Source organism: Aphanomyces invadans (assembly GCF_000520115.1).
Source record: "Aphanomyces invadans strain NJM9701 unplaced genomic scaffold supercont1.22, whole genome shotgun sequence".
NCBI classification, from domain to species: Eukaryota; Oomycota; class Saprolegniomycetes; order Saprolegniales; family Verrucalvaceae; genus Aphanomyces; species Aphanomyces invadans.
In genome coordinates, this window is record NW_008580167.1 from 73716 (window position 1) to 84047 (window position 10332).

The 10332-nt window shown below is 56.8% G+C and overlaps 4 protein-coding genes across 5 annotated transcripts; 2 read left to right on the forward strand and 2 right to left on the reverse strand.

The window, feature by feature from the left end:
- The first annotated feature begins 2212 nt into the window (after positions 1 to 2212).
- Positions 2213 to 2760, forward strand: H310_09608 (hypothetical protein). Its single transcript, XM_008875713.1, has one exon. It carries the CDS (start codon positions 2247 to 2249, stop codon positions 2721 to 2723), a length of 477 nt encoding a protein of 158 aa, XP_008873935.1. The 5' UTR covers positions 2213 to 2246; the 3' UTR covers positions 2724 to 2760.
- H310_09609 (hypothetical protein) lies at positions 2710 to 3736 on the reverse strand. Its single transcript, XM_008875714.1, has one exon. It carries the CDS (start codon positions 3710 to 3712, stop codon positions 2765 to 2767), a length of 948 nt encoding a protein of 315 aa, XP_008873936.1. The 5' UTR covers positions 3713 to 3736; the 3' UTR covers positions 2710 to 2764.
- Positions 3737 to 4272: 536 nt separating this feature from the next.
- H310_09610 (hypothetical protein) lies at positions 4273 to 5426 on the reverse strand. The gene has a single exon (XM_008875715.1). It carries the CDS (start codon positions 5410 to 5412, stop codon positions 4474 to 4476), a length of 939 nt encoding a protein of 312 aa, XP_008873937.1. The 5' UTR covers positions 5413 to 5426; the 3' UTR covers positions 4273 to 4473.
- Positions 5427 to 7113: 1687 nt separating this feature from the next.
- Positions 7114 to 10265, forward strand: H310_09611. Of its 2 annotated transcripts, XM_008875717.1 has the most exons (16): positions 7114 to 7501; positions 7548 to 7660; positions 7707 to 7801; positions 7851 to 7932; positions 8006 to 8078; positions 8138 to 8197; positions 8255 to 8403; positions 8457 to 8542; positions 8618 to 8761; positions 8814 to 8884; positions 8952 to 9109; positions 9186 to 9352; positions 9405 to 9567; positions 9737 to 9871; positions 9933 to 9977; positions 10028 to 10265. In XM_008875717.1, exons 1-16 carry the CDS (start codon positions 7235 to 7237, stop codon positions 10236 to 10238), a joined length of 2019 nt encoding a protein of 672 aa, XP_008873939.1. In that variant the 5' UTR covers positions 7114 to 7234; the 3' UTR covers positions 10239 to 10265. The 2 variants fall into 2 exon arrangements, with proteins under 2 accessions (XP_008873939.1, XP_008873938.1); XM_008875716.1 differs by having other exon boundaries at positions 8457 to 8761.
- The last annotated feature ends 67 nt before the right edge of the window (positions 10266 to 10332 follow it).

The following is a 10332-nucleotide window of genomic DNA, read 5'->3' on the forward strand; positions in this document are numbered from 1 at the left end:
GCCAAGTAATGCCAAGACGAACTTCTTGCTAAAAGCACTCACCGTCGTCCAACATGGCATTACCCGCAACATCCTGGGACGCCATCGAAATGCACAGCGGAAAGCCGTTGTACCTGAGTGAGTCGTACTCGACAAAAATTTATTGCTCGAATACCAGCAACATGTTCATTGGAGACACATACGAACGCACATAATTCCCTGAAATGAAGTTGATATCTGACCATCCATTACGTGCAGCCGATGATGCGCGTTGTAAATCCACGACCATACAGCTTCTCACAGTCAAAGCGTTTTGTCGCCAGAAATATCTGAGACAGTTCTTGAGCTCGGCTCTCCATTGTGCGGCTAATGCGTTGCCGACGGCACGTAGATGGTCGAATGGATCGACGCCGACTGTAAAGTTGTCATGGCTATGCCTGTATAAAGATGAAGAAACGAAATTGAAAGAGTTGGCGATGACATTTTGATGCAGGTACGACTGTGCACACGGGACCTAATGGGCCATGTCTGCCAGCTGAGCGTTCAATGCGAAAGATGTGTGCACGAGCCGTGGATTGTCTTGATTCTCACGAAGCTCGATTTGTAAACAATCGGAACATCCATTCAATTCGATGCCATCGTCGTTCGAGGCCCCTGTGAGCCTCCTCGAATGGCGGGAACGTCCGCCTACCACCTCCAGAGCTCCGTAACAATTATTGCACGCCATCTGCAATGCCCGTTTCCTAAAGTACTCAGCGACGTTTGTTGGCCCAAACCCGTCGGCCGTTACGGATTCAACCAATCGCAGCCTTGTTTGGTGACCACGACCCCAACGGTTTCGTAGCCGTTACGTTTGAATGCGTCAAAGGGCAGCCACCAGCGCAACGCTCTTTGTACTATCCACGACACAAGAGAGAGTTCTTGGACTCGATTGACCTCCTCGTCTTATTCAACGTTGAACAATTCGCAAGTCTCGAGCAAGTGTTGGTTGCCATAGAATGCTACCATTGCCAATTCGAACCCACAGAGTGCCGCAAATGGCTTGGGACCAATCCTTATTGCTTCGACGATGGGTGGGGTATAGTGCAGTGTTGATGGATGGTTTAGGTCATTCGCACCGTGCACGACGCATGATGGGCTGCTGTCATGAGAGTGTCCTTGTGGGAAACCGGCCTTGCCCGATGTCCACAATGGACTTGCCAGGCAAACAAATGCGACACAAGCATCCGGTGCTAGATTACGACCCTGCGGGATATCGACACGCGGCGATGGTACGTACGTTGCTGTTCGTTGGCAAAGTTCGCTTCTGTACGTAACGCAATTGCCCAGGTATATGTTCACATCGATATGTCTGACTAGGAATGCTACCTGTGTCCAGAATGCGACGTGCTGAGGCAAGCTCATCTCACCAGGAGCTTGAGTCTATACATCACAGTTTCCAACGTATGCGCTTTCAATCAAGGGGTAGAAAGCACAACCTATATTGGCTGCGCCGCCTCGCTGGGTGACGTGTGAACCGAAGGATAAAAATGCCCTCGTTTGTCGCTCACAGCCTGACGACATTCGATGTGATAAAAAAGCATGTGCAGCCCGGCCGGCGCCGTGGGGCGTGCCGCACTCTTTCCTCAGGTGCACGTGCTGAATTTCAGAGTGGCACCCCGCGGCACGCAAATTTGGGGCAGGGTCTTGTCCTTTCGTGCGCATCCATCTCGCCCACCACGCAACGTCAAAAACTCAGTGTGAACACCAAAGACCTGTGTTTGCGCGTCAACGCTTGGTACTCTCTAGAGCTATAGTTGGGGATCTCTGTGGATGGCTCGGGCCGAGTGAAACCAAGCAGAACCAGGTCCTTTTAATCGTACGACGTGGCAAACTCCATCAAGAAGGACAAGCTCCATTTTTCTGGACGCGATCGACAGGACCGATGACAAGTCCGACGCCATCGCCAAGCGAGAATTCTTGATGGGACGCCTCACAGGGTTGGTTTTTTGACGTGCCAACCTTTGTTGGTCCCCGTGCCCATCGGCCAACGCTTGTCTGCGTGGCAAGGGTCTCTTCTTCTGCGGACAGGCCTGGCGTGCATCAAATCCAGGACATGGACCCCCGTGCAAACCGAATTCGCCAACACAGCAACGGTACAGCGACGACAACCGCAAATTGCAACAGTTGTGATTCCGTCTGGTGGGTCGGTTCTGTCTGGCCCCAGCCAAAAAGAACACGTTGGAAAATCAGCGGCGTGTACTGTATGAACGGTCCATCCATCACCCATGCAAAACCTGCTCGCCATGCAGTGTGTCGACGTAGGCTACGGCATTGATGCTTCTTGTCGTCGACATGCGACCTGTTGGCGACGTCGATGGTCGCTTTCGTTGGCGCTGCAAACACTGACGTCCTGGCCACGACGACAGGACGGCATACAACGGATGCGATTGCGAACAGTTATGGTCCTCTCTCCGACCGTGAGCTGTCTCTCCTGTAAACGATGGTCGTGCTACAACTCGGCCAAGTGCGAATATGACGAGCGTTCAAAGGTTTGTGGGTCTGGGCAATGGCAATGCCAAACGGCGATCGGGGCCGTGCCGGGGGACGGATGTGCTGTGCAGAAGCTACCGCACCGCGAAGCAGCGACAACCAGTCCCCATTGCTCTCGTTTGTCTTGGTGCCTTGGGCATATTGGTTATTTCGCCCCGATCCCATCGCACGGGTTTCAGCCCCTCGACACATTTCTCGGTGGATCGCATTAAATAAGCTATTTCCTTAAATACTCTATACAGTCGGCACTAGTTTAATGGCATGACGGCACCTTGCACGTGTGGTTGCGCGGCTTGTAGTACCCGCACGAGTTGCACAGCGTGTGGATGAGGTGGTCTCTGTGCTTGTGCAAGTACTCGACGACGTCCTTGTGGCCGTTTGCAAGAGCGCCGTGAACTGCCTTGTCTGTGCACCCTTCGTGTGGTCGTTGGGCATGTAAGAATTGAACAATTTTCAAATGCCCGTTGGTGGCGGCAGCATCCATGGCCTGTTTTGCAGCGCCTAGGCGAGGCTTGACCTTTTGCAAGTACAAGAGAACGTTGTAGTGGCCGCCCGCCGCCGCCAGCGTCAATACGTCCGCGCTCCACGCCTGGCATCCGTTTTCGTGCAGCCATTGCACGATGCGCACATGGCCAGTGGCCGCAGCCATGCGGAGGGCGGATTTGGTCGCGTTCGCGCTCTTGAGATGAACACACAAGAATTGCACGACTGCTAAGCGGCCGTGGCCCGCCGCGGCGTCGATCGCGCGTGTCGCTTGTTTTTGGTGAGGTCGCCGATGTTTAGCCAAGTATTCCACTACGTTCAAATGGCCATGCATGGCAGCGACGACCAACGCCGCGCTCGTGCCCGACTCGTACGCCACGGCATGCAACTGGACAATCGCGTCAAGGTGGCCACTGGCAGCCGCGACGGCGACGAGGTCGTCATGGTCGTCAACGTTCAAATGGAGTGTGTCCATGATGTGTTTCTTGCCGGCCGCAATCGCATGTAGGATCACTATTGGCGTCAACTGCGGCAGGGTTGCCAGCAGCAGCGGCAGTCGCGCGTCGCCGTGGGTCGCGTACCATTGCTCAAAAACGTGGCGAACGTGTTGCGGCTCGGCCTTGACCAATGGCACCATGTCTTCGAACACGCCTCGCTGGTACGTAACCACGCACCGCATGAGGTCGGAGGAGTGGAGGATGCTGCTGGGGGGCCGCATGCCGATCGACTACTTGTGTCTCGCACGTTTCCAATTGACGCCATCGCGAGCAAGTCCGGGCATGGACCATCATTCATGGCCAGTGGGAATGTATGTTTTCAGTTGTCGTGGAAACGACCACGACGGGATGGCGGTCGCCCACGAGAGAAACGAGGGGCCGAGGGATGCGGCGGCGGTGGGGCATGAACGCCACAAAGTCGGAGAACGATTGGGATGAGGATGCTATGTACGGTTGGCCTCTCTTGCTTGTGCATGCAGTCGGTCAAGGCGACGACCCACGGGGTTTGGATCGTGTCGAGGCGAAGGCGCCGAGTCGTTCGCACCGACAAAAACGGTGGGACGATCTTGTTTCGAACGGTCACGGCGGCGAAATCAACGTGTGGTGGCGGTCGCGCCGGCCTCTGTGCCGCGCGCCGTTGTGTTGAAAGGATCGGCTTTCAACCGCGTTCACGGGGGCGAACAATGCGGCCACTCGGAGATGCTACCATCGACTTTTGCGGCGAGCCTCGGTTGCGCGAGCAACAGGTCGTGCGCTTCCTGCATCAATGCACAAGGGCGATTGGGGGTGTCACGTATATTTTCGAAACGCTGCTGGTCTACGTCCTTCTTGAACAGGGATGCCGAGGAAGGGGGCATTCTCTCGCGCGGTGGCTTTCTATTCTAACTTGTCTGGACGTCGCTGGTGGTGGAGTGCGTTGTGCGTGCATTGGAGCTCGTTCGTTGTCGTCGTTGTTGTGAGGGGCGAAGAGAATGGCATGTCTTCACGACCCCGCCACTTTGCACTTGTGGTTGCGCGGCTTGTGAAAGCCGCATGCGCTGCACATTGCATGGATCAACTGGTCACGATGCATCGTGAGGTACTCGACGACGTCCTTGTGGCCGTTCGATGCGGCGCCTTCGAGCGCCTTGTCCGTACACCCGTCTTCTGGGCGATAACAATGTAAAAATTTGACGATGTGCAGATGCCCACTCGTGGCGGCGCTGTCCATGGCCTGTTTTGAGGCACCGCGGCGGGGCTTGACACGGTGCATGTACGCCAACACGTTCAAGTGGCCGCCTGCTGCTGCCAGCGTAAACGCGTCCGAACTCCAATCGTGCGCGCCGCTTTCATGCAGCCATGCCACAACATGCAAGTGACCATGGGCCGCCGCCATGCGGACGGCAGCTTTCGAAGCGTCGGCGCTCTTGAGGTGGACGTGCAGGAACTGCACAACGTTGAGATGTCCGTGTTGGGCGGCGGCGACAATCGCGCGCGACGTCTGTTGTTTGCTTGACCTGCGGGTGCTGACGAGGTACTCGACGACATTCACGTGCCCGTGGGTGGCCGCCACCACCATGGCCGCGTTCGTGCCCGACATGTACTCCATCGCGTGCAACTGAACAATTGCCGCGACGTGGCCAGTGGCAGCCGCCACCGCAACGAGGTCGTCGTGGTCGTCGATGGTCAAGTGGAGCGCGTCCAGCACGTGCATGTGGTTGGCCGCGACCGCGTGGAGGATCACGAGTGGGGCCAGGTGTGGCATGTACTTGAGCAGAAGTGGCAGCCGCGCGGCGCCGTGCGCGGCATACCACCGTCGATATCGGTGGCGGGTGTCGGGAGCGGGTGACACTAGCGGAAGCATGTCTTGGAGCACGCCGCGCTGGAACGCACCGATGCACTGCATGAGGTCCGTCGATACGAGGACTCGTTTTTCGACCATCACGTCTGTTGAAGATATTTCGGAAAGTGGTGCAAGCGAGAAGCTCCCACTTACCATCATTCAAAATCGAGACAGTCGACAGCCGGAATGTGTGTTGCCAACCTGTTTTGTACACGGTATCTGAGACTTTTCGCCATATTTCAAACGTTGGAAAAAATCGTGGACGACACACACAGGGGAAGCAGGGGGGGCGGCGGCAGGCGAGGGATGGCTTCGAGGGAGAGGGGGGGGTCGTTGCCTCAAGTGGACGACGATCTTTTCGTGGCTGACGAGGGGGACGGCCCTGGGGGGGAAGGGTGGACAGGGAACGGCTGCCGTGCCGACGACGACGAAGGTTTTCGTGGCGACCGATCCATGGGACGAACGAGTGGCATCGAGTGAGCACAAGAGTGGCGCACGATAAGAACGAGGACGACACCTCGACACTGCATGCTACCACGGTCTCTCCTTGGTGCCCGACATGAACAACGTTTCGAGTTAGCAATGATGGATTCCAGGCCATCGCTGGTGGTTGAACCCCGTGGACCTGTGAGAGCCATCGAACGACGCGGACGAAGCAGCTGCGGGGACGCACCACCACCCGGTGCGAACATCACGACCGAAACCACTCGACGGCGAAGGTCCAGCAGAGATGGAATCTTCCAGATCGACCATCCCATGTTCTCGCGCGGGCCATCTTGTTTTCGGGGGCGAATCGTGGCGCGACCCATCACCACGGAGGGCTCACACAAACATTCTACAGTCGCACCCCGTGGATGCGCACACACTGATGGTACGTGACCAAAATTTAGCGCTTATAGTCCTGGATGCGCACACCCTCCTGCGGTCGCTAGGTCGGCCGCCCCTCATCCCATGCGTACGATCGTTGTTGGAATCCAAGTCCATCTGCTTGTTGCTCCCCGGCGCACGCGAACGAGACGTGATGGCCTCTCAAGGCCACGTTGGTCCCGGTGGTCGCATGGAAGAACGCTTCCAAGGGTGCCATGTCCCTCATGTTGGTGGTGGTGGTGCACGTGGCGGTGAAGTCGTCGGCAGACAGGCGTGTCGAGCACCGTAGGGCGGCTTCTCAACATCCGTCCTTTATATATATATCGGCATCGTGACTTGCCAATCAGACGAAAACACATCCAATCGTTGTGTCGTCTTTTGTAATTTGAAGCGGCAGCCGCCGCCGCCACGTAGATGGCATGAAAAGCCCGAGCAATGTCGATGCCAAATATCACGTACAACACACCGACATGCATCCCCCGTTCGACTAGCGTGCTGCTGCTCTACTTTGCCCATGCATTTGTTCACGCATGCGACAAATACGACGTTGTAAAAATCGCGCACATGCCATCACAACGACGACCGGCCTGCGGGCGAACAACGTGAGGTTGGAGTCGTCTGCAGCGCGCCCGCGACGACGTCTGCACATGCGTCGCGTTGTCCTACGCGCAGTCCGCGACGTCGCGCGCACTCGATGGTCCAGGGACACCCTCACGATCCAAACCAACTGGCCTTGCGTGTGTTTGTGCTGTGTTGCGAATACCACCATGGATACCAAGTTGACGACGGCGAGCGCCGCCGCAAGTGCGTGTGGTGGCGGGTGCCCTTGTCGCCGTGCTGCACGAGGACAGCGCGTGCTGAAATTAAAAAAAACTCGACGACGGCCTTTCTCAAACGGTTTCAACCGTCGTTGGGCGCGATGTCTTTGTGTAACCGATACAGGTCAACGGCTTCGTCGACGGTGTCGATCCGAGTCTGAATAGGGAGGTTTGGAGCGATACAAATAACTCTCGACCACGGGGGTGGGTCAGAGTGACGGAGCGCAGTCCCCGCCATGATGGACGTGTCGCCCGAGAACGACGGCGACACAGGCGACAATCCCATCCCGACCGTGCCGAGATTGGACACGGACCCGTCGCCGATGCGCCGCATCAACAAAATCTACGTGACAACCCGCCGGGCGTCGGGCGAGTTGCATCTCCAATCGGTCCTCCAACACATGGACCGCCGCCTCCAGGTCCTGCCGGACCTCGTGATGTTTTCAGGAACGTTTGGGCTCATGATTCTGTCCGTGTGCGTCCTCTTGGTGCTACTGTCGCAAGTAAGCGTCGTGGTTGACGAGGGACGCGCTCACCCGAATGCTGCAGAATATGTTTGAGCGCCAAGTGATCAATTTGAACGCGCAGCTTGCCGACACGTATCACTGGGCTCCCTACGGCCAGTCGTGTGTGTTGCGCGCCGACGGCTTTGTCCCGGATTCGTACGGCACCGCCCAACATGGCGCAGTCCTCTCACGTCTGCAGCAGATGCGACAACCGGACCGCTGCCGTCGTCCCTTCTCACATTTTTCCCATCGTCGGCGCGGTGTTGGGAACGCAATGGCTGGCCGAACTCAAGACCGGTACGCCCGATTCGTTCTTGCGCTCGTCCCACCGAACATGTCATGGCAGCTGGGGGCGCGCTCTTCGTCACAACGTGCGTTATTGGAGGCACGGTCGACGTCGGGTGGACCGACCTGCAGTTTCTCGCGGGGTACGTGTGCATGGGCAAACCGCCACGACAGAGGCGCGTCGACGTCGTGGTCATTCTTGGGTTTGGGCGACAGGTATGATTCGTACCCCGACTGCTTGCCGACGGCGCCCCAAGACGTGGCTGGCATCGCGATGCTGGAGAGCACTGTACGTTCATCGCACGCGTCGTTGTCTTCCGGTCCGAGTGTCGACGTCGTTTGCGCCAGGTTCGCGACGGCGAGGGCTACTATTTGATCACGCTGTTCGCCGACCTCGACAAAAGGATGGTAAAAAACACGCTCGTCGTCGCCATGGACGATGCTGTACCGCGGCGTGTTGGATAGAAACAATACGTGTATGCCAACTCGGACGGCACGTCGCAAAACTTGATCTCGAAGGTCCGGCGCATTGTCATCGCGGGGGACGGCAACGTTGGCATGGATGCGTTTGGCGGGACGAACAACGTCATTACATCCAAGCCTCTCGGCGAGCGGTACGATTGAACGGTCGGAATCCGTCATCGTGTGCGATGGGAATGTTGGGCAGGTACCTCGTGACGGGGTTTTGTGTGTCGGTGATTCAAGAGCTCAGCGACGCCAAGGACAAGCTCGAGCTCACGGGGTGGAGTCAAGGTAGGGCAGGTCTTGTTGCGACGCGTGTGCTGTGTCCATCATCCAGCGTGTTTATATTCCACGACGTCGTCCCAGGCAAATTCTCGGCGCTCCCTGTCGTCCCCGCGTGGAGCTGCGGTCACGTCGTATCGAACGCGAGCGAACTCGTGGCATTTCAAGCCATCTTGTCGGTGCTGTCCCTGTGGTTCTTTGCGGGCGATGTGTACATCACGATCGAAGGTCGGGCGACGTCGACGAGTCGCCCATCGATGAAGACTTGCGTCATGTCTAGGCCTGCGCGGTCTCTTTACAGGGAAGCCGATCCTAAAGTACGCTGTGTTGTCGGGTCTGGAGCGGCGCAAGGTACCACGTGCTTGTGTGATGCGTTGGGCGACTGGAGATGGTGGCGACATGACCATTTCTCGTGCAGTTGCTCCTCGCGTGCATCGTGGCCAACTCGATGCCTGGTCTGCTTTACATGGACGTGTCTCGAATGTATTTTCACTCGGTCAACGGGTTCAAGCTGTACGCGCTGTCGTCGATTATGGTGGCCAACTTTGTCGCGTTCGGGTCGCTTTTGGCGCTAAGGTACCCCACTCGTGTCGACGGTGCTATCACATTGCTTCATGGCTGGCATGCCCTACGTCATTCCCTTGCGACGTAGTGTGGTCGACATGCTCGTGAGCTACGTCAAGACATTTTCGATCTGCGTGGGGTACTCGGCCCCCGTCTTCATTGTGATGTCGATTGTCTGGATGGCTGCCGCGTGGTGCAACGACGACAACTTTCTCGACGCGTACAACAAATTTTACACCGCCCCGTCCGTGATCGGTCAGCTCGATTTGGACATGAAAAACGCTGACACGGGCGCGTTCTCGAGCAGGGTTTTGGGTGCATGACGCGTACTATGCCAGTGGCTCGTACGCTCCCGGCGGCACGTTGCCGATAGCAAACTACTTGACCGAGTCGATCTTGACCGCCGTGGGCTGCAGCTTTGGGGTGTCCATTGCCATCTCTTCGCTTCATCGATGGCTACTTCACAAGCAGTACGTGTTCAACTGAATCCGATTTTGATATGGCCATCTTTTGTTTGGTGCATGCTCGTTCGATACGTCTGGCCACACGGGCGATGCATGTTCGTGGATGGGGAGGGCATTGTCCAGGGTGGTTGCATTCATTACAAGCAGAACTGACACGGCTACCTGCCGCAATTAGTTGGTTCGTCTCGACGGCGTGGGCTCAATCCAACTCGCTGCTTCAAAAGTTGCGATTGCCCAGCTTTATCACGGCTCTGCCGCTGGACCCGTTCAACGCGATCAAGATCGGTAACACCATGTACTGCAAGCCCAGGTACGTACTTTTTGCCGAGCGATGTTTGTGGGGCATCGTATTGAGGATCCTCCTTGGTCAGTACCCTCGCTTTGATGGGCTATACAACTGTGGAACGAAAGAAGCAGTACGTGATCGCGGCTGATAAACGCTCTTTGACGCTACGATCCAATGCAGGGAAATGCACTCGGTCAAGGAGAATGACGGCGAGGAGCCACCGCAAAAGCCGCACTTTGTTGTGTCCATTTACGCGCTCGTTCCAGCGCTCGTCCTGCCTGTATCCCAAGTTCGATCCATCGGAGCGATCATGAAGAACCAATTTGCACACGAATCCAGAAAGTTGGAGCGCAAAGCATATCGATACACGCGAGGTGGTTGTGTTGGTTAACGAAATCGTCGTCGTTCCTGCCACCGCATGTTCGTTGCAGCTTGCATCGCGATGAGGTTGCATCGACGACATGCATATGGTCGATGTCATCGAA